The sequence below is a fragment of the Patiria miniata genome, unplaced genomic scaffold (assembly GCF_015706575.1).
Source record: "Patiria miniata isolate m_02_andy unplaced genomic scaffold, ASM1570657v1 HiC_scaffold_3, whole genome shotgun sequence".
Classification (NCBI taxonomy): Eukaryota; Metazoa; Echinodermata; class Asteroidea; order Valvatida; family Asterinidae; genus Patiria; species Patiria miniata.
Window position 1 is genome coordinate 8,703,507 of NW_024037069.1, and position 27,942 is coordinate 8,731,448.

General features: G+C 38.8%; 1 protein-coding gene across 1 annotated transcript; it reads left to right on the forward strand.

Annotated features, from left to right (window-relative positions):
- The first annotated feature begins 597 nt into the window (after positions 1-597).
- On the forward strand, positions 598-27,936 carry LOC119737144 (protein disulfide isomerase Creld2-like). Its single transcript, XM_038211263.1, has 13 exons — positions 598-788; positions 3,422-3,699; positions 4,408-4,490; positions 9,578-9,632; positions 10,880-10,988; positions 12,810-12,848; positions 13,584-13,633; positions 14,546-14,672; positions 16,130-16,231; positions 17,206-17,385; positions 18,599-18,733; positions 20,644-20,688; positions 26,838-27,936. The coding sequence occupies exons 2-13, from the start codon at positions 3,556-3,558 to the stop codon at positions 27,047-27,049; spliced, it is 1,281 nt and encodes a 426-aa protein (XP_038067191.1). The 5' UTR covers positions 598-788; positions 3,422-3,555; the 3' UTR covers positions 27,050-27,936.
- The last annotated feature ends 6 nt before the right edge of the window (positions 27,937-27,942 follow it).

A 27,942-nucleotide genomic window follows, 5' to 3' on the forward strand; every position in this document is an offset into this window, starting at 1 on the left:
TGCATACTGCAAAGTAGATGCCCATTTTCACGGCGCATTGTAATGGTTTTTGAGCGGGTTTTCTTTTGTGGGATTGATGTCAGAACTCTCTAACCATTTATTGAAATAACCCCCCCCCCCCCCCCCCCCGGATGCGAAACTGTGACTGTACTAGCAGAGGGAAATGAATACCTCAGTCTCCATGGATCACCGGGAGAACTAGGCTGAGAGTTTAAGAAGTCAACTTTTGCTTTATTAATCCTCACCCACAGATCGTGCTTGATTTGAACTGCTTATTTAAGTGATTAATTAACCAAAATCCAATTAAAATTTTCTATTTAAACGTTTCAATTAGTTGAACTTTTGCCAAACCACCCTTCCATGAAACTATTGGGCCCAGCATTGAGGCGCGTGGATTTAAAAAAAAAATCCTTAAAATTTCCTTAATTTTGTCATTTCCCTTAGAAAGGACCTTGGCAGGTTAAAAAAATATCCTTATAAAAAAATAAGGAATTTTAAGTGGGAATGATTGTTCCTGTTTTAGGCCCGGGAGCCTAGTCCTACTAGAGGGCGGTGTTCATAGCCACCGTTACAGTTTTGGCGTGCAGTTCACGTAGAGCGGGATAATGAGACGGCTGTTTTGTGTCTTTGTTGTACACGTTCCTTTTGATGTGGCAAAAATCCATTGGCTGGTACGTGCAAGATGGCGGCGCCCATGGACCTACAATTTTGATCAATTCAACTTGCAGGTTTTACGCTTATCCCATTTATAAACGATTAGCTTTTTGATGGTTCTACTGTGTAGAAAGGTAAGTGGAAAGATCACCTCAACAGACCGGGTCGAAAGGTATTTAATGTGTCGAATAGGAAGACACTAAAGTAAAGAATTAACGCAGTGGCTATCGTTACGGCAGCCGTAACACATTTCCCATTTTCTATCGTTTCGGTAGTACTGCAACTTTTATAAAAACATGAAAAGAAAATATAAAATTAGAAGGAAAAAAGTGAATTTGAACGTTATGAAATTCGGACTTTATTTCCCTTTTAAAAAAAATCCTCCAAAGCCTCAGGTCAGGTTAGAAAAGGAAAAAAATTCGAGTGCAAAACTGAGATGAGAACCCGCAACCTCGCGGTGCAAAATCCTACCCTCTATCGACTGAGCTGTCGCACTGCTCGCTAAAACGTGGGGAAACAAATAATTACAAAATATACCTGCATGCGTATCAAAAAAGTAATCGTAGAGGGCGCTTAACAACGGCTGCCGTAACGATAGCCACTTCAAAGAATTAAACAAAAAAGTAGGGAAAAAAATGCTGCAACCTGACGCCACTCAGCGGTCGTGTACAAAGTCTATGGAAAGTCAAGAACATTTTAGTCAGACTCCCTATTATCGCGGCATCCCTATTATCGAAGCATGGGAAATTTCTCTTTTTGTGTTGCCAAACTCCTTCAAGTGGCGATTTTTATCCAGTTCAACAGTCATTAAGGACTTTTTGCCGAGTTGAGATGATTAAAAAATGTTGTGTCTTTCGGGACTTTTAGTTTTAACTTTTAACGATTTTTAATAAATATTAACTTTTTCCAAAACTTGCAAATATTTTAATATAAATCTGTAATGGTGCTCTGTCCATGAAAGTTCTATTGTCTGGTTCCCATTCTTCAGCTGCAAATGTAAAATGAAGTCGAAGGATGATATTTGCACCGCAAAATTGTAAAAACCTTTACGGGATAAAAATAAGCACAGCGCGTTAACAAAAATACATGTAAAACGGCACACCGTGTAAAGTGAATGGCGCCCCAAATCGCCAATCAGTAGACTTGCCTCAGTGATTTGTGTTCTCCTTTCGGGGGAAGGGTAGGGTCTTAAGAAATCATCCTGCAGACATATAGTCTTTTATCAACTTGAACGTTACAGGGAAAATATCACACTTTGTTCAGGGGATGTTTTGGTCAAACATTAACTATGATATGAATAAAAAAGTTGAGACCATTATAAACAACACTTCCCGCATACTGCGATAATAGGGAGTCCACCTCCGTTCGCACACTCTGAGCATGTCTATTTTCACAGGCATCGTACACGGAATAAAGCACACCACCGTCGGATTTGTTTATATCAATTTGAAAAGGAAGAGTTATACTACACAAAAGACAGGACAATTCGGGAAGGTTAGTGGGCAATCTCTATTCCGAACGAGAAACGTGATAAGTACCGCGGTAATACGGCGACCCATCCACTTCCTAACAAATTGGAATATCGAAATGTTTCGCAGTCCCAGATTCATGTCTTAGGCCTATATCCTCATTTTGCAATGACTGACCTTCATTGAGATGATTGATGAAGAAAAAAGTGGCGTCAGGCTACAGCTTTACACAGCATGTAGTAGCCTATGTACAACATTTTTTTTCCTTTTTCCTTCGCAAACATCACATTGCAACCAAAACTTTCATTTTTGTAAAATTTATATATTTTGCTTTCAGGCATTGTAACACTTTCCCCCTTGTTTGTTTATTGTGTTTTTAGTATTTTCCCTGGTTTCACTTTCAGGTGACCTTTTGCCCTTGAATTTAACGTGCCTCTTGCTTGTTACTTCCTTGTTGAATACATGTAGGATGGGACTCCGTATTATCGCGGTACTTATCACGTTTCTCGTTCTGAATAGAGATGCCCACTAACCTTCCGGAATTGTCCTGTCTTTTGTGTTGTACAACTCTTCCTTTTCAAATTGATATAAACAAACCCCACGGTGGTGTGGTTTATTCCGTGTTCGATGCCTGAGAAAATCGACATAGGATACCCCATTCAATCAGCACAAAAAAAATTCTGACCGACCGACCCTATTTTTTGAGAAGCATGTAATCGGAGGCAGAACTATATTTTTTGGGACTAATATGTACATGTACATGAATGATGTATGGGTAAGAAATTACTTGTGTATAGACCCATGAATGTGGCTGCCTGTATATATAGCCACGCTCCAGAGTTGCGTACAAACATTTCGTGCGTGCATGAGTCGGAGTTCCAGCATACCGTGCGTGACCTCAGAAAATCAAAAGTTCTGCTCGTATGTTTGTTGTTGTGTTGAGGTAGTTTTTTCTCCTCAGATTTCTTGGCAATGCAAAATCCTACGCTCGCGTGAATGTACAGAACGTGCCGCATGACAATTTTGGGTGTTTTTACGCGAGGCTGGAGTGTGGCGTTGTTATTGACGCCACGTTTACGGGTCGCGTACATGTATAATGTTTTGAGCTGTATTTATTTCAGAATTTCATGATTATAACTTACATTTGTATGCCGATCCTGAAAATTAGGAGCAAACTAATTCTTTCTAAGGCTGATGGAACAGAAAACTCTGTGCTGTATTTGTTCCCTTGCCTGCTATTCCTTTTTGCATTTTGTTTATATACAAAACTTTTCTGATGTCGCATGCATTTTGTACAGACTCATCATCGGCCGATCCTGAAATTCTGCTTGAAACTGATTCCTGCCAGGACCGAGTTGGAACGCACCAGTCACATGCTTTGTTTGAAGACCCACTGGCCCAGGTGATATAGAAGTGCACGTTACTGTTAGCAATGCCTCCAAGGAAGACTGCAATTGTCAGTGTCTCAATCATCTTTCTGCTGTTTGTCGGCGGAAACTTGGCAAACAAGAAGAAAAACGAAGAGGTTCAGAAGAAATGTGACACGTGCAGGGAACTGGCCAAATCTTTTAAGGAGGTAAGGCAATGACACTCTATATCATCTTGGTCTTATATTTTGTTTCAAGAACTTTCAGCTTGAACTTGTATGAGTTTAATTCTGTATCTTTCATTTTTGGACCCTCATCTTTGGCCGCTGCTAAACTTGTCATTTTTTGAGGGGATCGTGTATCTAAAGGCCCCGGTTCCTATAAGGGAACAAAATCCTTTTAAAAATTATTTGACCACCCAAACTAGTTGGCGACATTAAGAACATACAGGTATGTCATAGATAAAGGGCACGTTTTTGAATTTTTTAAGGGAAATTTGGGGTTAAAATGACGATGACAACGACAAAACGCAACATGAAAATAAAGATGGCAATCACCATGTGATGTACCGCGAGCGTGCAAGGTGCGCTGAACCTCACGGCACCAACCGTACACCGCGCAGGAAAATTATAATTTCTACCCCAAGAAACTGTTCAAAAATTACAAAAAAAGGTGTCATTATATTGAGAGAAGTCTGCTTTAGGTTAAAAAGGTCATTTTTGAGTAATAAACAACACCCTTGACTCTCATTTGATCGAAACAAAACAGGGGCCCTACACTACACGATCGTCATTACTGTTGGATTCAGGATTTGGAGGACATCACTTGATTATCTTTTCAGAAAGATGGTCAGAAATTGATTTTAACGAATTTTTAAAGAAGTATTTATGGCTTTTGGTTTTTCTTTGATTGTGTAGGGGATGGAGCGAACAGCTCGGTACAACTTTGCTGGAGGTGACACAGACTGGGAAGAAAAGAAACTTGGAAAATATTCCACCAGGTACGTAAATGCACACATGACACTATCGCTTGGGTTGTGACACAGAAGTGCAACCCTAACTGAACTCAACCCATCAAAGTTGACCAGCAGGTTTTGTTGAAATCTGTTAGAATGGGTCCAGTACCCCTAAACTGATGGTCTTTTGCACTGGGTTTGGCATACCTCCAGAAACTAAGTCCAACAGTGTGTGTGTGTACAATTTCCCATGTGGGTGTTGGAATTTGCCAGGATGGGTACGGTTCCCAGTAAATTATGCTATGGGAGTTGGGGTTAAGTCATTATTTGGTGCAGACAGGGCTCTGGAGTGCTCTGAAACGTGCAAAACTAAATCAGGCCCACTTTACTCACAGTTTAGCCAGCAAATTTCTCAAAAAATTTCACTGGGGCAAAGAAAATGTCCTCAGTATTTCACCAACCAAGTTTGCAGACTCAATTCAATTTTTAAAGGAGACTTTCTTCAATATTTTGCACATGAGAGGGAAGTCAAGTGATTTCAAAATGGGGCTAAATACTAGACTGGTACATGTCCAACCATGGTCCAACTATTTGAAAAGACTGACTTCTTTTCAGGGTCAATAGTCTGGTGGCTTGACTATGGAGAAATGTGTAGTAAATTGAGACTAGTTCCCGCTTCATGACACATGTTTCTTAAATTCTTTTGGCATGGTTGATTGATGCAGTACTGAAGCTGTGTTGGACTGGTTGTTTTAGGTGCCAGTCTATTTTCTTGTTTTGCATGTTTTCAATACCTTAAGTTTTGGGACTCTCATACACAGTATTGAGAGTCCCAAATTTTCGGACTAGATTTGGTGCATCTAACAACACCTACTGTAACACATATGGGCAATTCTCCATGGGAGAGCAAAAAATGTCAAAAATAAATATTTACATATTAAACCTTTTTTGTACTTTTTCCAGACCTCAATTAAATGGGGAATTCAGTTCAAAAAACGAAATTGAAAAAAAATACATATTTCTGGTAAAAACAGTGATTTTTGCAATTTATGATTAAAAACGTTCAGATTTGGTAAAAAAATAAAATTTTGTGTATGTATTACTTTCTGAATTATAGGGAAAAGATTTGATTTATTTTATGATGTTACAAGTTACTAACATTACTCAGGGTCATTAAAAAAAATTTAAAATATAAATATATATATATATATATAGTGTAGGCCTTCATTTAAAAATGTCAAAATTAGCACGTAATTCCGTTACCAAAAAAATGGCAAAAGTTACTTATTTCACAAATTTTCTTGTTTTTTTTCTTCAAATCATGTATGTTGAGAAAAGACCCTACTACAAACATAAATGAAAAATAAAAACTTAAAATAGTAATTTCTTGGCATTTTTCCAAGTGGTAACGGAATTACGAAACGGTAACGGAATTACGGTAACGGAATTACGCATGCACAAAGTATGCACATTTCCTCCAGGTAATGTACATGACATATTAAATTGGAGATTTGCATGTAACCTTGGACAATAACTTTAAATACTAAATTACTTGTTAAATCATTTCCCTCTTTACTTTGCTATTATACAATTAAAAATAATCAGGTGTTCCATTGATATTTTTTACTTTTACTTTTTCTTTTTTACTATTTAAAAAATGCTAATAGTTGTTTGGATGCTTAAAGGGAATATACAACATTTCCAAACATCAGAAAATAAAACTAACAAGTTTTTACGAAATACCTTACTAGGATGTTGGTAAATGATAGTCTTAAGCATCCTGTAAAATTATGGCACCTGGTATGAAGTAATTTTCAAGAAAATGATATTTTTGTACACATTTCCAACGGTGGTCGGCCGACCACCGTTGGAAAAACCTAACTATTTTTCAACTACTGCTCCAACTTTACACTCTTTCCAGTCCAAATTTTGTTTGCAACCGGGTATTTGTTACATGTTCATGAACGGGTGCAGGCCAGCTAGTCTGGTTCCCTTACCCTCCAATTTTCAGGCATTTATAAATTGACCAATTTTACCTTTAGTGGAGTCAGGGAACCAGACGACTTGAACAGTTTTGTTTTTCTTGATTTTTCCAGCATTTTCGAACACAAAACTTCAAACATGTCAGTGTAACAATATTTGATCTATTATACTAACCCCTCAAATAGTTCACTTCTGAAAATTACAGCAAAAGCCAATGATGTACATTCCCTTTAAATATGTGTTGCCAAAGCCATTGTCTGGTACCCACAGAAAATATATTCGACAACAAGTATATGAAAGTTGAGTACCAGACTGTACTTGTACTTCTACATGTTCTACTTGGCATTTAACTTAACATCTTCCCTTGCTCAGAGATGCCAACCAGTGCAGTTTTATTGTATTTTCCACGATAAACTAGTGAAATATGATAATACAAATGTTCATAGTAAAATTCGATTTTCGGTAAAAAAAATATACATTGCTAACAGGCAATGCAGCCATCACCAGACTGCTTTCATTTGACTTTGACCTTTGACCTAAAAAATGAAGCCCAGACATATTTAGGCCTACATTTACATTTTGATCTGCTAATTTTCACTTAGCTTTCCCCTTGTGGCATTTTATAAACTTCTAAAATTTGTATTGTGATGAGTTTATGTTGAATTCAATGTTAATGTATTGCATTTACCTATTACATGTAAACCTATGGCGTAATTCCGTTACCGCCCAGGCGTAATTCCGTTACCGTGATTAAAATGCAAATTATGAAAAGAGTGATTATTTTTTCAACTTTGTTCTGCATTGTAGTTAACAACACCCCTGAACTCTACAAATAACAGGTAGTGTCCAATTTTAAAATTTCCAAACTTCAGAGAGTTTTATTAATTTATGCGAGAACTCAAATATGCTTGTCCTCTGTCCGTAATTCCGTTACCGATATTAAGCTCCGCCCCTTAAAGGGAAATCTTGTGGGATTTTTTTTTTTTTAGCGGTCAATCAATTCTATTGGGTCTTGGCTCCCTTTCCATGTTTAGATTAGTTGCCTAGCATAGAACATATTTTCTTGGGAAAGAATAATCCTTGACAAAGTGACAAAATTCCGTAATTCCGTTACCAAAGAATTGCCCATATATATCACGAAGTACATGTCCCGGTAGCACGACTTATTTTATTCTGAATGTGCACAAAGCCATAGAGTCTTTGCGTGAGCGTCAGACATCATCGGCAATGCGTTTGAATGTCTCTCCCAGTGGTCTCCCCTGACTCCCCTTCTTTAACGTTTAGGGGAACTAGTGCACAGAGCCTATAGTGGAACAATGCTGAATTCCCCAGATACAGTTTTTTGGAAGTTTACATTTTGTGGGACTTATTTCTGTGATGAAAATGGATTTCTTATATTTTCTACATCCGCACACAATTTGTTGTACATGTACCAAACAAATTCATCCTGAACTGTGTATTAAAAACAGCTGTGTACAGCATTCAGACAGCTCTTTTGTTTGACTGTTTGTACATGGTACATGTATCTATACATGTAAGTGTAATACTGTGGAACCAAGAGAATTATTGATTTTTTTAAAATGAAAAACGACAGATGGTACTGCATTAATTACTTGCATACAAGATTGCAATCAGGATAGTGTTTACTCAAATCCTGCTGTCAATATTTAAATTTGAAGCAAAAGTAATGATACCACAATTATTGGAATAATTTAGTAATTTATCACGGTGGAATGTCGTATTGAACCATTCTGAAACTAACTGTGAAAGTACACATGCACGTTTGGGTATGCAACAAGAATCATGTCTTCTGTCAACGTATTTTGTGTGAAAACATATACTAAACACCCTCCTCCCAATTTTCTAAAAGTACTTGCGAATCTTCATAAGGCTAAAAAAAAAAATGGTTCTGCTTCCGGTTTACCCTACCTACCCTTTTTTGACAGTCCCTACCCTAATTTTTTTGGGAGAAAAATGAGGGGAAAATCCCAAAAATCATCAACTACTGCCTTTTACCCTTGACTACATGCAGACACCTCCATGTGATCATACACAAAAAAAATTGCTATGCCATGTAATCAGAAGAAGAGCTTTTTGGGCATAAAGCAACTGGCAATGTAATCAGAAGAAATGATTTCACAGGAAAAAAAGTAAAGTACTTGTATCATTGCCACAAAGAAAATGTTATCCAGTTCACATTGGCTAACATGTAATACACACAAAAGTTTTGCGGTATTCAGTACGGATGACAGATAAACATGCAGCGAGCGAGGCCGGAAATATCTGTCAGCAACCCGCTCGTAGTGTGCGAGGCCGGAAATATCAGGGTGTGCTACCTGCAGATGAGGGCCCGAATCCGTCTGGCATCGAGGTTCATGCAAACAATCCCACGCCTGGGTCCGGTCAAAGTCAAAATACTCCCAGTGCCAACTGGTTAAAGCTACAGTCCATCATTTGTAATTAGTGCATTTTGTTCGTTTGAAGCAACAAAAGAGTTCAAAATCTAATGAAGGATACTGAGCAACTAACCTGATGAAGTTTCAGCTAAGCTTCAGCTGTTCATTCCGAGAAAAACAGCATTCTAAGATCTCAATTTCAAATCAAAAGTTACTGAATCATGTTTTGAATTGTTTTGAATTGCAGCTATACGCGACGTCGCGCACTGATCCGACGAATTACAACAACGGCGCGCGCGTGTGCGTCGTTCCAATACTTGTGCGCGCTGCACTGAATAACAAAACAAACTACTAATTGAAATTTTCCTACGGTGCTTCTTAAGAATCACCGTTGAAAATGCCTTCTTTCATTGATTACTTCAAAATGACAGCTTCCCAGAAAGAATAATTTCATAGGGAGTTTAATTCCCTTACTATCTTTCAACCAAATTTGTTTTTCAACAATAATTACGCCAGTTACTTTTCGGATGGCTGCAAATGATGGACTCTGGCTTTAAAGCTGCAACCTTGATTTGATACTTGTCACAAGAATGTCTGGACAGTTTTAACCAAATTTACCAATTGAATTCTTTACGAGCTCCATCTTTAACAGGGCTCTACAACTTTTTATGTTCAATACATGTGTGTGCCTTTGAAAATTTTGAAATTAAAAAAAATCACATTCTAGTTATTTCTCTTCTTTTTTTTACACAGTGAGACAAGATTGATTGAAATCGTGGAACAGGTGTGTTCCAAGGATAAATATGAGGTGAGCAGTGCATTCGGTTGGATCACTTGAAAATTCAAACGAGTCGTGTTAGTGTTGGGCAGATGCATTTGTCCTGTTTTGAATACGTTACACTTTCAAAGAAACTTATGAAAACTACTGTTAAATTCAGTACGTAGACCAATGAGTTCTCTATTCCTACCCCCTTGTCTAGGTTGAGTGATCTATCTCCTCAAAGGCAGGATGTCTTTGAACAAACGACAGACACCTAAAAGAGTGTTCCTTTTAGGGTTATACTCGGAGGCAAATCCAAAACAAATCTTAACACCAAAGAGTTCGAATGACACTCAAAACTTATTGCGCTATAAATTCATGTTGTCCAAGAGTTTTTATCTGCATGTATTCATGTACGTGTTCTTGTGTCCCTGTCTTCTGCACTTCAAAATCTTTCATGTTTTGCGGAAACATTTTTTGCCCAAAGAGGTAGCACCCACACTTCAAAATCCGTTGAGGTCATGTTAAGTGGAGTAGGGTAACACTTCAAACTCCACAACTCTTTTCTGTGGTTAAGATACGTGCAAGCAGGTGGATTTTGGTCATGCTTCACTGCTCTCCACAGTGCTTTACTTGTGCAGAAACTCTCTGTATGACACATAACCCACCTCACTCCTCCAAAATCCTCCTGGCGGTTTTGGAGGATTCTAGAGGATTGAGGATGAATGGTGATTGAATCAAATGAGGATTCTGGAGGATTGAGGATGAATGGTGATTGAAGCACATGAGGATTTTGGAGGATTGAGGATGAATGGTGATTGAAGCACAAGAGGATTTTGGAGGATTGAGGATGAATGCATCTTGAGGCAGGACTGTCTGATGATTTTGAAGGATTTGGCGTTGGTTATCCTTCATTTAAACACGAGTGCAAAATTTTGAGATGAGGAGGATTTTGGAGGATTGACGATGAATGCATTTTGAGGCAGGACTGTCTGACAATTTTGAAAAATGTAGGCGGAGTTGCAAAATTTTGAGGATGGTTCTTAGCAAAAAGGGCCTAGGGGGTTAGGGTTTTAAAGTAAATGTGTCGTACAAAGAGTTAAGACTTCATAACCTTTCATCTAAAGGGCTTTAAAGGGTTTCACATATAACTGTTGCATTGAACATTGATTCCCAGGTTCTGCCACCTCAGTTCTGTGACACACAGATCAGATGATTGGCGTCAATGTTTCAAACCATGTGTTTACTTGTTGTTATTTAGAGGAAGTAATAACTCATGATTGTCTTTTGTGCAGTGCAATACCATGCTGGAGCACAACGAGGAGACACTAGAGACATGGTGGACGGAACATCAGACCGACCATCCAGATCTTGTACAGTGGTTTTGCATTGACACTCTCACAAGTAAGAACTCTTTGCCACAGATTTTGGTCATGCTATTGTTTGCGTGTATACATACATACATGTATATACTGTACAGGAAAAAATATGTCCAGTAGAATACATGTACATGTGCACGTATCTGTAGTTGGCAAGATCCTTATATCCGCTCCGTTCACAAGTACCCCCTCACCGGCAAAGAAGGTACAGTTGGGGGTGACCGACCGACGCCATCTTGCCTGACTGCAATTCATTTGCTGCGAAGCGCGGCCAACCACTGCGTGTACATAGTACATATCCCCTGGTGTACATGTATGTGCGTCACACACAAGGAACGGTGCGCGTCAACCAGCTAAATGTCCTGCCCATGGGACGTCGTTGCTACGTAAAAGGGCGCCCTCTTTCATTGGCGCACGGAGCCCATTCCCTTGACTAATATATGATTGTGTTGTTTGAATATTCCTTTAAAGGTAATATACAGGATGCCCCCCCCCCAAACAGTTGTGCAAGCAGATATCTTTAAATTTCTCAAAAATTACCGAAAAGACTGTTTCATTTTAATTTTAATATCTTGTGTACATGTATAATCAGTAAATATGTCATGGAAACCCATTCATGTAAACCAGAGCTGAAACAGATTATAGAAAGGATATGTGTTTTCCAACCATTCCAATGGGAAGTACACATTGCATTGGAAATCACTCAACCGGCACTCTGCAATGGGTCTCTTCATAAACTGTGTAACATTGGAACGGGAGAAAAACACATTGTCGTTTATAATCTGTTGTATCTCTGGTTTGCAGGAATAGATTTTCATTAAATTTTTGCTGTGATTATACACAAGAGTACAAGCAATATGCTCCATCAACATGAAATGCTGTTGTTGGATACTTTTTGAGAAATTTAAATATGTCTGCTTGCTAAACTTTTTGGGGGTCACCATGTTGCAAACATCAAAAAACAAAAATACCAAATTATTATGAAATTCCTTACTTGACTGTAGTGTAAATGAATAATAGTCTCAAGCATCTTGTGACATCATGACACCTGGTGTGCTGTCATTTTCAACAAAAATGAAATTTTTATATCAATTTCCAATGGTGGCTGGGTGACCACCATTCGCTCTTTTTACGCTCCGTCATTGGACATGCAGAGCCTCGATCTGGCAACCTTACACAATAAAAAATAGCCAGTTCAGTGATCTGAACCCCGACACGGGAACCACTGAACCGACTATATTTATTGTGTAAAGTTGCCAGATGGAGGCTGTGCATGCCCATGGAGGAAGTGTGAAAAGAGCGAATTGGTAAAAAGCTGACTTTTTTTTTTTAAGATACTGTCCCCAGAATACCAAATTTAGTTAGGCCACATTTTGTTACACATCCGTGAACGGGTACAAGCCAGCTAGTCTTGTTCCCTGACCTGACAATACTCTGACCTCTATAAATCGCTCCTTTTTGTCTGAAGTAGGGTCAGGGAACCAGACTACCAAAACAGCATTTTTTTCCTTTGTTTTTCCAGCATCCATGAACACAACACTTTAAACAGGCCGGTCTAACAACATTTGCTATAAAATACTAACCCCCCCAAAATTATCCATTCCTGAAAATTACAGCAAAAGCAAACGTTGTATATTATCTTTAAGTACTTAGTGTTTTGATCATTACAGCACCCTTGCTACTTCTTTTCCTCTTTGGTCACATGCCACTTAAAACTACCCAGAAACTCAAACAGTACACACAGAAAAGTGATGGACAGAACATTTTTGTGCATTCCAGTGACTTTACTTGAAATGTTTCAGCTTTTCATTGATTCCACTGTTGTTGTTTTTCAATTTGTCTACAGTTTGCTGTCCAGATAACACATATGGCCCAGATTGCCAAGGTACAGTATTGATGAGATTTTATGAATTTTTTTGTTATAACAGGGGGGCTGTGGTCCAATGGTTACAGTGTTCGACTCGTGTGCCGTGGTACATGGGTTCGAATCCTGATGGGGAACGTGGTGCTTGTGCTACTTTACCATTATTGCTTCGTCCTTCGGATGGGACGTAAAGCATTTTGGTCCCGTGTGTTGTGTAATGCACGTTAAAGAACCCAGTAACACTTATCGCTAAGAGAACGGGTTTGCCCCGGTGTTTCTGGCAGTGGCTGCTTAATGCACCTTATAAACCCTTATAAAGGTGCTACATAATGGGTCTCATATTTCTCAAAAACTTCATTTACCTGTCTTTAAAAATAGACATAATTACCAGCGCCTTGAGTACCCAATTGTTGGTAGATACCTGCGCTATATAAGACTCTGGTATTATTATTAGTATTATTATCGTGAGTAATATCACTGAAGTAAAGCATTTTGTTATTATTTGTTTGCACAATTTTGCTTTTATGTAGTTGTTGAATGTAGACCTGTAGACATGTGGACCTGACATGCAAAAGCAATGCAAAATATGATTTTCCAAATGGTGTCAAGTATTCACACAGCAAATTTGTAAAGCTGGAACTCATTTGAACTCAAGCGAATCTCAGATCAAATGTGTTGGAAATCTGAAGTGGCCTGTTTAGGGGCGATGGAGTTCAAGAAATTCATTTACTGATTGTGAATTTTGTTTGTTTACAGAATGTCCTGGAGGCATCGAGAGACCATGCAAAGGCAATGGAAAATGCTCAGTAAGTAATCTAAGGGAATTTTTTTTTTTTTTGTAACTTTTATTTTCTGGGGGGGAGGGGGGAGGGGGTTTGTGGCATTGTTTCTCAGTGTGGTTGAACGTGGATAAATATAATATAGTCAGAAAATTGCTTCAAAAGGATAAGTGTGAAAAGCGAAGTGAAGTGTGATAGACAAAAATTTGCTTTTGTGTGGTATCAAAAAGAATCCATTTAACCATACGCTATAGAGTACCGAAGTGAATGCATCATGTGCACAATTGTGACCTGTTATGTCAAAAGCAGACGCTTCTGGGCAGAGGTTGAAATGAAGATAAGGCAAAAAACGCTGTGGGGGCGATTTTTTTCGATTTTCAAATGTTTGCATATTTGTAATCCTGAACATGTCTAAAATATACTATAAACGTTTGAAACCCTAATTTGAACTCTAAATATAGTATTTTTGATGATTTGTTAAGGCGTATCAGTTAAAGATATTACTGTTTTGTGACGTTCGTGGCCATTTTCTCAGTTTTCTACTTTTCAACACAATAAACTTCAAAATAGCATAACTCTGCCCAGGAATGACTGGTTTCAAAAATTGAACCACCTATTAAAAGTGAAAAAGAACATATTTTAACAATATGCAAAAATCTCATTTTTGACCTTATGCCCAGAAGAGTCTGATTTTGACAGAACAGGTCACAATTATGTGTGTAAAAGACATTTGCGAGTGGTTCAGCCTGTGAACCAACATGCGTGTATAGTCCATTCCTTTGCACTACACTTCCCGTTTCAAAATGACGTCCACGCTTCGGTAGTCTATAGCTAGAGCAATTTGGGTCGGTACAGGCATTAGCAGGAGGGCCGGCAGGGGTGGTACACAGACTTAAGGGATAACTGACGAATTTGCTGTGATGTGTGTTCTTCTTTCAGGGCGGAGGTACAAGAGCAGGTACGGGGAAGTGCAAATGCAACGGTGGATACAAAGGTGAACTCTGCGATGTCTGCAAAAACGGCTTCTTCACGGAGATGAGTAACGAAACACACACAGTCTGCACAGGTTAGTCTTCATTCATAGTAGGAACGTTGGAGAGTGCTAATTGTGCAATATAAATAGATTTTGAAATTGAAAATTCTAAAAGTGGCTGGAAGATAAGACTAATGAAATCCAATTAAAATTTGGATTCAGCTCATTGAGTACTGAATAGATTGCCTTTATTAGACTAAATTAAAACAATACACAATTGCATTAAAAGCCCAAATGCTCTTCTGAAATTTTGAGATGATTTTTCCGCTCACCAAACGTCAGCGTTAAGTGAAAATAAGGGAGGATCATTTTAAGTTACTGTGTACAAAGCAGCGAAAAAGTACAAATTTTTGATAAAAATGCCAAATCTCTTCAAGTAACAAGAAGATCACAGATCGTATTGATAAAATTACTATTATCCCGACGACGAGTGGAACACAGAATAAGGCTTATTTCGCCTGTGTCCCATATGCCATGCATTACATTTTCCGTGTTCCACACACTTCATTTTCCGTGTTCCATGGGCGTGAGTGGGATAATGTTATTGCAAACTTGACGCAGAGTAAAGATGGAACATACACACTGTACACGACCTTTATCAGCGGTTTGCCTATTACAAGTGTGTGCAGCGGGAATGGCGTGCACATCTTAGAATAGTACAATAAACTCAGTGTGATGTGAACTGTGTTATATGGGATAATACCACACTGTTGTCGCCATGGATCGACCAATCAGGATCGAGAATTCAAGTTTGCTTGAAGATAAATTTTCATTTATAGGTAACATTTTCTTGATCGCCCGTTCTTTATTCAACTGCTGTGAATCTGTGACCATGACATTTTGATGGAAACTGGCTAAATATCTGTAAAAGCAATTCTAAAGATTGCTGGGTTACATTACACAAATATTCAGTGGCTCAGCGTGGAATGGGAGGAATGTTATCGCAAGGTAAAATCTGGACTTTTCCATTTCACGAGGCGAAGCCAAGTGAACTGGAAAAGTCAAGATTTTACCGAGCGATAATATTCCCCCCATTTCACAATTTAAAGCCACTCAATATTTGTTTTATATAACTGACATATAGATCCTTGTCATTTGATATATTTGAACTTTTATTTCAATACAAAGCTGGAGGAAAATGTATTTCTCTCTTCCAAACCACCCCTTCCCGAAAATGTTTGAACCCATCGCTGTAGCGCTGGCTCTTTGGAACAATACGTGCAACGCTGAACGCGCACATCAGCATGCATTTCCACACAAATACCGCGTAATGATCCTAACTGTTCAATAGTATTTCCCATTCCCCATGGGCGGATAGTACTTTTTGAGCCGCGGCGTGAATGTCACGTGATGTGAGTTCCACCAATCAAATGACAAGGATCTGTATGTCGGTTAAATAAACTTGTATATCGGCTGTTTATTCATTCGGGTAAAATTATCTTAACATTTGGACTGATTTTTTTTGTCATTTTATGCTTACTGTTTGTCAGCATGTGACGACTCGTGTGCAGCAACCTGCACTAAGGGCGGACCCACAGGATGCAAGAAATGCAAAGGGGGCTACAATATGGTGGAGGAAAAAGGTTGCCAAGGTAACCGGCCAGTTTAATAGTGACAAAACTTTGAAATAATGTGTTTTTGTGGCTATGTGTTTAGTGAACTTTGAAATAATGTGTTTTTGTGGCTGTTTCTCTTAAAGATGGACAAAAAAATTTAGGTTTTTTTTTTGGAGCTACGGTGCTTCTTGAGCACCGTTGGAAAGGCCTTCTTTTGTTGATTTCTTCAAAATGACAGCTTGCCAGAAAGAATAATTTCACAGGGAGTTTAGTCCCCTTACTATCTATCAACCAAGTATGTTTTTCCACAATAATTACGCCAGTTACTTTTTGGATAGCTGCAAATGATGGACTCTGGCTTTAAAGCTATAGTCCATCATTTGCAGCCATCCGAAAAAGTAACTGGCGTATTATTGTTGAAAAACATACTTGGTTGAAAGATAGTAAGTGGACTAAACTCCCTGTGAAATTAATCTTTCTGGCAAGCTATCATTTTGAAGTAATCAACGAAAGAAGGCCTTTCAAACGGTGCGTCTTAAGACGCACCGTAGGAAAATTTAAATTAGTAGTTCGTTTTGTTATTCGGCGCAGCACGCGCAAGCACTGGCACGACGCACAGGCGCGCGCGGTTGCTATAATTCGTCGGATCAGTGCGTGACTCGCGTATAGCTGCAATTCAAAACATGATTCAGCAACTTTTGATTTGAAATTGAGATCCTAGAATGCTGTTTTTCTCAGAATATACAGCTGAAGCTGAACTGAAACTTCATCAGGTTAGTTGTTCAGTATCCTTCATTAGATTTTGAACACTTTTGTTGCTTCAAACGAACAAAATGCACAAATTACAAATGATGGACTATATCTTTAAGACATGGGTTGTATTGCAGCTGCCTAAAGCGCCTTTACATGCCTTCGGCTCTGCCACATTGTAAGCTGCGTCCTTCCCAATTCAGCTTCTGCTGCGAGCAAGGATGATTAACCCCCAAAATGTATTTGTATGATTTTTGCAGATATTGATGAATGTAACCAAGAGAAACCACCGTGCCAGTCCAGTGAATTCTGCCAGAACTCTCCAGGGTCTTATAAATGCGTAGAATGCAATATGGCGTGTGATCAGTGCATAGGGGAGGGGCCTGACAGCTGTGTCAAATGTAAAACTGGCTTCCAAATGATAGACACTACATGCAAAGGTAAGGAGAAACTGAAAGCGAGATTGAAGAAATCAAGCCTTTTATTAAACTCTTTTCGTAAATTGTGAATGTGGTGAGTAGTGCAGTTAGAGTATCATTAAATTGGAGACCCAACTCATTTATTGTGGCTGCCATAGAGGTAATTACTAGAGTGCTAACTCATGTACAAAGTGATGCCTGCTGGGCGCATTCATGTTTGTACACAAACCTATGGCGAACAAGAAATTCTGTACGTCTTTTGTACGACGATCTGCATTTGTATTCCATATCGGTGCGTCATCGAAGCCGATACGCCCAAAACTGAAACGCACGGTCAGCAAATGAGCGTGTCATTTTGCTCTATGCAAACAGCGCAACATGTGTGCGTCCCTCCGCTGCAAATGCTTTTCGCCGTGACGTTTTTTGAACCATCATGGCGCGCTTAAGTTGTTTGCGTATCGTCTATTTGCGCGTTGCATTTAGAGTACACTATTAAAATTCAATCCACCTATTTTGATAGTGTTCTACAAACACGCACATGAATTCAAAATGTCTGCACCCAGAGCGGCTTCAAAGTGTCTCCGCGCGCAAGAATGAAGAGTTAGCGCTCTAGTAATTTAATATAGCTCTATGGTGGCTACCCATCCATTGTGGCCACCTGTCAATCATGGCCACCTTTCCATTGTGGCCACCTGACCATTGTAGCCACCTGTCCATTGTGGCCACCTATTCATTGTGGCCACCTGTCCAATTGTGGCTACTACCTGATCATTATGACCACCTGTCCATTGTGTAGCCTCCTGTCCATTGTGGCCACCTGTCCATTGTGGCCACCTGGCCAATGTGGCCTCCTGCCCATTGTAGCCACCTATCCATTGTGGCTACCTGGCCATTGTAGCCACCTGTCCATTTTAGCCACCTTTTATGGCCACCTTTTCGTTGTGGCCACCTGTCCAATTGTGGCTACTACCTGATCATTGTGACCACCTGTCCATTGTGTAGCCTCCTGTCCATTGTAGCCACCTGTCCATTGTGGCCACATGGCCAATGTGGCCACCTGGCCAATGTGGCCACCTGTCTACTAAATATTTGTGTGGTCACCTGGCCGTTGAAGCCACCTGTCCATTGTAGCCACCTGTCCATTGTAGCCACCTGTCCACTGTGGCCACATGTGACCTGTCTATTGTGGCCAACTGTCCATTGCAGACACCTACTCATTATGTTTTTCTCTCAGATATTGACGAGTGTGAGACAGACGAGACTTGCAAGAAGGAACACATGTTCTGCAAGAATGTACCTGGCAGCTTTTTATGTGAATGCGAGGAGGGTTATCTACAAAGTGCAGATGGCTGTGTCCCTAAATCAATTTGTAAGTTGTGAGAATCTTTACTTTTTGATTTTGCTGGTCCCAGAGAGCCAGCGTTGTGTCCTCCTTGCACCTGACTGACTGACTCACTGACTGATTGACATTTTACAATTGTTGACTGCTGTGATGTGGGATATGACGTTTTTAACACCCGAGGGGTGCCGAGGGTGCTATGCACCCCGAAATATTGTCCAATTGTGAAATATTGTCCAGTTGTGAAATATTGTCCAGTTGTGAAATATTGTCCAATTGTGAAATATTGTCTAATTGTGAAATATTGTCCAGTTGTGAAATATTGTCCAATTGTGAAATATTGTCCAATTGTGAAAATATTGTCCAGTTGTGAAATATTGTCCAATTGTGAAATATTGTCCAATTGTGAAATATTGTCCAATTGTGAAATATTGTCCAATTGTGAAATATTGTCCTATTGTGAAATATTGTCCAGTGACACGATATACAAAATGGACACGGAATGCGCAAAATCTGAAACAAACAAAACTTAAGGTACAAAATTCCATAGGGTTGTCTAAGGGCGATAGGTCAATTGGGCGAATCCGTGAATGGATGCATGCATGCTGACACTGTGCGCGGTTGCAATTCTTAGCGAGAATCGTCGGTTCAGTGTGTGACATCACTTTGCAACAATCGTCTGAATGAGAATCATGTCTCAAATGCTGATTTCGGGATTGTGTCATAACTCGGCAACTTTTGAATTGAAATCGAGATTCAGAATATTGTGTTTTCTAGAAATATACAGCATTCACAGAGCGAACGCTTCATTGGGTTAGTTGTTCAACACTGGTCTTTAGATTTTGAGCACTTTCGTTGCTTCAAATGAAAAAAATGCATAAATGACAAATGGTTTGCTCTACCTTATTGGCCAAAATGTCATGCAGCGTGTGTTGCTTGCAAGTGGGTCTCCCCTGTTTTTGGTTAGCATGTAAATCCAAAAATTTAACAGCAACAGGACGACTAAATTCCTTTGTAGACTACGGTTCTTCACCGCTACTAGGTTTAATCTCAGAGCCATCAATATTTACTATTATACAACGCCTGAATAAATCCCTGTCGTCTGATTGGTGGGTCGTTGATCACATGCCATTGAAGTACTCGTCCAATGCACGGGGCGGCAGCACGGCAAAAATATACGTTCTACACTTTTGCCGGCTCTGACCAGTCAGATGACAAGGATTTATTCAGGTGTTGAGTAAAACAAAAAAGGAATGTTTCACATTCGTGCAATGGAAAAAAATTATTTCATTCAGTGACTGGGCTTCGTCTTGTGAAATGGAACGTATCATCTGTCGCCATATGAAATTATGCTCATTGCACTCACAAACATTCATTATGTGTATTTTATACAACACCCGAATAAATCCCTGTCATCTGATTGGTGGATCGGTGATTCGTCCGAACGCACAGCGCGCACGTGGCGCGCAGCGCACAGTGCAATGGAGGTTCTATCGCACGGTGAATAAAACTTCCATTGCATGGTGTCACAGCTGCCGGTGGTGGCGCTGTTTAAAATCAAGATATATTGAATATGATTGTTCTCAACCTGTTGAACAGTTTGCATAAATTAAATATGATGAACTTGTCGAACTTTCCAACAGTTTTTAATCCGAATAAATTGGCTATTAAAAGTCAACCAATCAGATGACGAGGATTTATTCAGGTGTTGTATAAAATAAATAATGAATGTTTCACGTTCGTGCAATGATAAGAATAATTTCATTCGGTGACAGATGAAATGTTCCATTCCACTCGGCTTCGCCTCGTGGAATGGAACATTTCATCTGACACCTCATGAAATTATGCTTACCATTGCACTCACAAACATTCATTATTTGTGTACTATTAGTTAGTCGGATAATCAATATTCAACCTTTTTTTCTTCCTTTTGTTTGTAGTGGAAGGAAAGGATATTCTACCGGACCCCTCGCTGAGTCTTAAAGGTGAAATTCTAATCTATCTTCTTTACTTCTTTCTTTTTGTTGGGTCCATTTTGGCCAGTAGAGGGAGCCCTATCATGGCCGTTATATTTGGGATGGGACTTGGGGTGTGGTACATCACAAGATTCTTTGCTCAGCATCAGGAGGCAGTAAGAGACACATGAGAATTGTAGGCTGGTAGGGGGAGGGGTTAGTTTGGGAGGATGGGGGGTGTTGGAAAAGGGAGGGGTGGATTTGAAAAGTGCACATTCATGCTTTTATTCCCCTTCAAGTAGCTTGGCATTCTTTCACCTTTTCATTAATTAAATAGAGGTTTTTGAAAAGGGTTTTTACTGAAACAATACATTAAAGCTATAGTCCATCATTTGAAACTATCCAAAAAGTAACTGATGTAATTATTGTTGACAAACATACTTGGTTGAAAGATAGTAAGGGGACTAAACTCCCTGTGAAATTATTCTCTCTGGCAAGCTGTCATTTTGAAGAAATCAACGAAAGAAAGCCCTTTCCAACGGTGCGTCTTAAGACGCACCAATGGAAAATTCCGTCAGTAGTTCGTTTTTTTATTCGGCGAAGCGTTGGCACGACGCACACGGGCGCGCGACTGCTATAATTCGTTGGATCAGTGCGCGACATCGCGTAGCTGCAAACGGCTCAGAGAGAATGTGCCTCGGACGCTGAATTCAGGCCTAATTCAAAACATGATTCAGCAACTTTTGATTTGAAATCAAGATCCTAGAATGCTGTGTATCTCAAAATATACAGCTGAAGCTGAGCTGAAACTTCATCAGGTTAGTTGTTCAGCAGCCTTCTTTAGATTTTTAACACTTTTGTTGCTTCAAACAAACAAAATGCACAAATTACAAATGATGGACTATACCTTTAAAGTTATATGTAGGGGTATCCAGTTTCGAATAATTTAGTATTTGATTACTCGAAACTGCATTTGACCGAATATTCAAAGCTGCCGGCTGCAACTGCGTGCGCGCGCCAGTAAAAAGTTGCACAAAGAGTGTGGCAGTCAAAATTTGTAACTGTAAAAGTGTTTTAACCTGCTAAAAGGATGGGAACAATGAACACGCCGTCTACAGAAATTTTACTTTCGACAAAAAAAGTGGCACCTGACAATAAAGCGCCGCAAGTTTATGATAAAAACATTACAGTCATGGGTACATGTATGTGCATGTGTTTTTCTGTTTTCAAATATTCAAACCAGCAAAAAGCTATTCGAATATTCGGATGATGATTGAATATGTGAGTATTTGGTATAGTCTGGACAGCCCTAGTAATATGGCATCTTTTATTGGAGAGATTTTATTTAGTCCAGTCTGTCAAAATGCAATAGACCACTTTTTAAGGAATTCTGTAAAGTTGATAATTAGCTTAAGCGTGAGTTATTGAGCAGTCCGCTACCTAAAAAAAATCCTCCATTATTTGCTTGAAAAAAAGGGCAAAAATCCATTTTAAAGTTTACTTTCGGACAGCTTTGAGTATACAGTGCTGTTGAAATTATGTCGGTGAAGTTCAAACCAATCACAGGGTGAGTAAAAAAACCACCAAAACCCAAATGTTGGGACCATTGTTTAAAGGACGTTCTGCATGTAGCATTTTCAAAATTTAGGATATGAAAGCCCAATTCATAAGCTTCCTTTTAGTACAAGAATCATTCAAATCACTCATGAACTTTTCAAGTTACGGAATTTTAAACACAACCACCGTTTTCAGGTTCTGTCCACGGATCACAAAAAAAGTTCAGTGTTCTTTCAGCAAAACGAAAACAAATCACATAGGGATGCGTGTGAATTGTTTTCGTTTTGCTGAAAGAACGCACACCTTTTCTGTGATCCGTGGACAGAACCTTAAAACGGTGGTTGTGTTTAAAATTCCGTAACTTGAAAAGTACATAAGTGATTTGAATGATTCTTGTGCTAAAAGAAAGCTTATGAATTGGGCTTTCATATCCTAGATTTTGGAAATGCTACATGCAGAACTTCACTAGAACAATGGTCCCAACATTTGGGTTTCGTTTTTTTGGACTCGCCCTGTATTTAATTTACTGGTACATGTACATCCATGATGTAGTAATGGTCTAGGAGACTACAGACTGGGAGTTTGAGGTCATTTCTCTGAATCATTAGTTAGACATCATGGCTTATTGGCTCTGTCAAGGACATTGTATTTCCTTTCATAATATTGGAATTGCACATTTATATTTAGTGATTTGTAAAATGGGCTACGTTCAATAATAACAATATTAAATTTAGGTTTTGCCCTTCACCGACGTATAAACACTGTATACTCAGTGTGTTACCTCCCGAGTGAAAGTTGGACAAAATCACTCGGGTGGGACTCAAACCTATGACCTCCTGCTTTGTAGTGCAGATGTCTTACCACTCGACCACCGAGCTAACGGGATCGATTGGCTGGTTCGAATCTGATGTACATAGCAGCGGGTACCGCATTAATATTCATAAGATGGGATATTTGCGTCGGGGTGATGTATATCAAATTTAGGTTTTGCCCTTCACCGACGTATAAACGCTGTATACTCAGTGTGTTACCTCCCGAGTGAAAGTTGGAAAAAAATCACTCTGGTGGGACTCAAACCCACGACCTCCTGCTTTCTAGTGTAGATGTTTTACCACTCGACCACCGAGCTAACAGGATCGATTGGCTGGTTCGAATTTAATGTACGTAGCTGCGGGTACCGCATTAACTATTCATAAGATGGGATATTTGCGTCGGGGTGATGTATATCAAATTTAGATTTTGCCCTTCACCGACGTATAAACGCTGTATACTCAGTGTGTTACCTCCCGAGTGAAAGTTGGAAAAAAATCACTCGGGTTAGACTCAAACCCACGACCTCCTGCTTTCTAGTGTAGATGTTTTACCACTCGACCACCGAGCTAACAGGATCGGTTGGCTTACCATATTGCCGTTGAAACATGTAAATTTATGTAAAATGGGCTACAATGTATATTATAACGCCATTATATATACACCATTCTTGAATTTCTTGTTCAAGGACGCCATTTTTATTTATCTTCTATCTTGTGCACTATTTATGAGTAATATCTCCCATCCCATTTGATGTTGTGGAATTTTTGTATATTTAAAATAGTTTTAAGTCATCAGGGTTCCCACGGTCCAAATCCTGGAAACTCCTGGGGAAAAAAGGTGTCCTGGAAAAGTCATGGAAAATTGGGAACAATAAAATAGTCATGGGAAAGTCATGGAAAATTGGGAACAATAAAAAAGTCATGGGAAAGTCATGGAAAATTGGGAAAAATAAAAAAGTCATGGAAAAGTCATGGAAAATTGGGGAAAAACAAGTCATGGAAAATTTGGAAAAACAAAAAAGTCATGGAAAGTCATGGAAATTTGGGAATAATAAAATAAGTCATGGGAAAAGTCATGGAAACCAAGATTATGTAACCATGGTAACTAGGAGTATTTTTGATGGGTCACTTTTGATTTGATAATGGAATGATGATTATTTTTAAAAGCTAACAAATGGTTAGCCCAACATCAGTGGTTCGTCAGTGTCATAATACCAAACATATTCTCTGCAAAATGGCGTTGAATGTCAGGGAAATTGTCATATTTTATTCCTGGAAAGTTCTGGAAATGTCATGGAATTTGGTTTTCAGATTTCTATGGAAACCCTGGTCATTGAATCACTTCTAAATAATTCTCCAAATGCAACATGCAAGTATTTCTCCAAATATTAAGTTTAAAATGTAATTTCAAACGTTGAAAGAAAATGCAACTGGCCATATTTGCCAGAATAAAAGGGTTTTGCATATATATATAATGGTAGTCTTGTTTGGAAATTGTACTGAAAGTGCCCTTTTAAACATTTTGTGCGAAATTGTGTTTGACTTTATGTAGAATTTAGTATCGTGTGACCAAAGATAGCTCTTTTTAATAATCATGCACTATAAGATATTTCACTTGTTCAAAGTACTTTCAACGTGTGTGTTCCATTGATAATTAAATTACACAAGCTTGTCTTCCTCCAGCTATTTAACCTGTCTTTAAACCAGAATTTAATCTGTTGCTCTGATTGCTTCAATAAAGGTATGTAGGTTAGTTTGCACTTTTTGCCAAAAAAATGCTTATAAAGCAACAAAATTGCAAAGCAATTGGCGTAGGGTGCATAATAATGAACCTGTTGAAGTTTTAGCTAAGTGGCTACTTTACATTTTGAGAAAAGAGAGATTTCTGATCTCATAAGTGGTTTCCGTTGGTTGCACTTCTGTTTCAAATGATGCTGTTTCATAGTTATTTTTAATGATAACACCAAAAAAAAGTACAAAAATTGGTAACTTTCAAAAACCATTGGACATACTTGAGCGAATGCACCAATGGCGTACTTACATGTACAATAGTACGGCAGACAGGTGATGAGATTGTTCATTGATGATAAAAGCATGGCATGTGGCACACAGTAAGAGTATGTCATGAGAAAGATATTTGGCAATAGGGCCATTGCAGATTTGTCCTTTCAAAAATTAAAGGTAAAATAACAAGCAATGGCAGCCATTTAAAAAAAATTGAAAATTCTACCTATATTTTTTTCAAAGGACAAATCTGCAATGGCCCTATAGCCAAATATCTTTCTCAAGACATTTTCTGACTGTGTGCCAAATGCCATGCTTGTATCATCAAAGGCACAATCCCCCCACATAATTCCCCTATCTGCCCCACTACATTGATATGGATCCCAACAGCATTCATAGACAGTGGACGTTCCAATCATGGCCTTTCACCAATAGTGCCCCTCTCACTGACCCATGTGACTTGGCCTGCATCCCAATACCGGAAAGTCAGCATCGCCATTTTAGTAGGCAAATATCATATTGCGCTTCGTGCACTGGGTAATAGGCAAGCCTTCAAAGCTGTGGATGGCAAAAACTGTGAGAAAAACGCGTAGCCAACACCCAGTCCTTGGTCGGCACATGATTGTGACAAATGTACACGGCACAGGTAGTGACCATTATGCCATTTGGTAAAGAATTTGCGATTATTTTACCTGAAAATAAGCCCTACTGTCCAGTTCACAATGCACGACGTGGATGCGAACCAAACGCTTGCCTACTGCAATGGTGGCCAATTGCCGGGAACTTCCAGGTGGTCACGTGGTACTTTGATGTCATATGATCGGACCCTATTTGTACGAGTTCGTGTTTTGAGTTCATTTTGTGCAACATGCTGTTATCCACCCACTGGGTTTGCTGGTGCTTTCAACACCTGATCTGACGAAACCCCCTCTGGCCTTAGAAGAGAAAAACTGGAGCTGAACAAAAGGTTCAAAACTCTTTGAAGCTCTTATAGTTGTGTTGCAATAAGTGGAGTACTAGTCTGTCATGTAATATATATGTTGCTTGTTAATTTGCTCTCGTTATTTATTGATTTTTTAACCTGGTGTGATTTTCAATTTTGTATTGTATTGGCTTTGTGAAGTTGTGCTTCTTTAGCATGATTTCACCTGTACTACCAGTATTGTTGATTTTTGGAGTTTTTTGTTATTTTACTGGCACGACTGTAAGTAATTTATAATAAGATAAGTTGTTGTGGACTTGCGGTAGCACCATGTGGTTAAGTATATTTTGCGAGTATGTGTGGTTCTGAAAAGTAACAACTGTATTTGTTTAATATAGTGACAATGTATATTGTAATAAAGTAAGTTCATTGCATGAACATGCATGGTGGTCAAGGTCAAACTAAATGCACTGTTTTGTATGTTCCTTTTCGTTTTTAACAAGATTTTGTGTAAGATTGATTTCACTGTGTGTACAATCCATGGTGTTTGTCAATCATCTGTTCTCAGGGAAACAGCCTCAGTGTTGCTGTTTGCCATCTGATGCAGGCTGAAAATCAAGCTGGTTTCCACTCTTGTATCTCAATAAGTTGTTAAAAGCTCTTGTATTGAACAACTTAAAAATAGCCTTGTTGTTTCTTGGTACGTTCTCAACAGCTTTGCAAACACTGGTGTGGATGGAACCCATTTGCAACGGTTTGCAAACCATTACATCGTTGATGTCAGAGAGGTACAAGCTGCGCGGTGTTGTTTTGCAAAGTTTCTGTTTTAGCTTGACTAAACTTGAAACTAAATTATTTGTTGTTGTGCCACCCCTCCTTTGCAGATGGTGATGCTCCACCTGCTGCAGAAACAGATCAGGAAGCAGACAGTACCACTACCAAAGGAGGGGAGGCCGACAATATCAGTGACGAATCTCTGAGAAGGGAAACAGGGGAAAATAAATCCAACACTGAAGAACAGAATGATTCAGTGGATACAAACAGTTTAAGAGCTGAGGAAATGGAGAGTATGGAACAGCATCATGAAGAGTTATGATGTCTGTTTTTATTTTATATTCGAATTGGAAAATATTTCCCTCATAGTATTTATAAAATGTCTTTTTTTCACTGAGGCATTGTATCAAGTTATAAATGAAAGGTCACTAATTTTAGGCGCCATTTTGTAAAAAGAAGTTAACGAACATCTCCTTACTTTAATGCTAATGTTTAAAACTAAGCAATATTGACGTAATTCAACCACGATATTAAAATATATTAAAATATACGATTCCGATTGATGTGAAAAAAGCGTGTTTCTCTACAGCTAGCTTTTTCTTATAAAGCTTGAAGTGGAACATGCAAGTATAGTCTCAAAATGCACTGCAAAAACTGCGACTACTTTTTAAAACAATTTACACTCCCTAAATAATGCCAAGTTAACACTAGCTGTTGCATCAGGAAAAAATGTTTTGTTCTCTTTTTGTATGCAATTTTTAGCTGTTAAACTGGGCTCAAGGTAGATATGAGGCTCTGTCTAAAACCTACTTTTTTTAAAAACAGTAACCGGTATGGTATATATTACAAGTCTGATAGGATATGGGACCGCTGTCCGCTTTTCAAAACTTTCCAGGTCAGCATCTTCAAACTCTATAAACTACAATGCCAAACTGCAAGCTTTATCGCAAAAAGTTACGGATTGTGTTATGAATACAGTGGATGTTTTTTTTTTTCAACTTCCTAGGAAATGTATATATACATCGTCTCGAAATTGAGATGCACAAATGTCAGATATACCTTTGGTACTCAATGTGGTCGGTAGCCCTGCCTTTATCTCCTGTACTATTCAACCATTTATTACTGTTATTTATCTCTACGTAATATTCCCCCAGAATTGAGCGGAGTTGGTGAAAGGTATTAAAACATGGAGAATTTATTTGTATCTTCTATTGT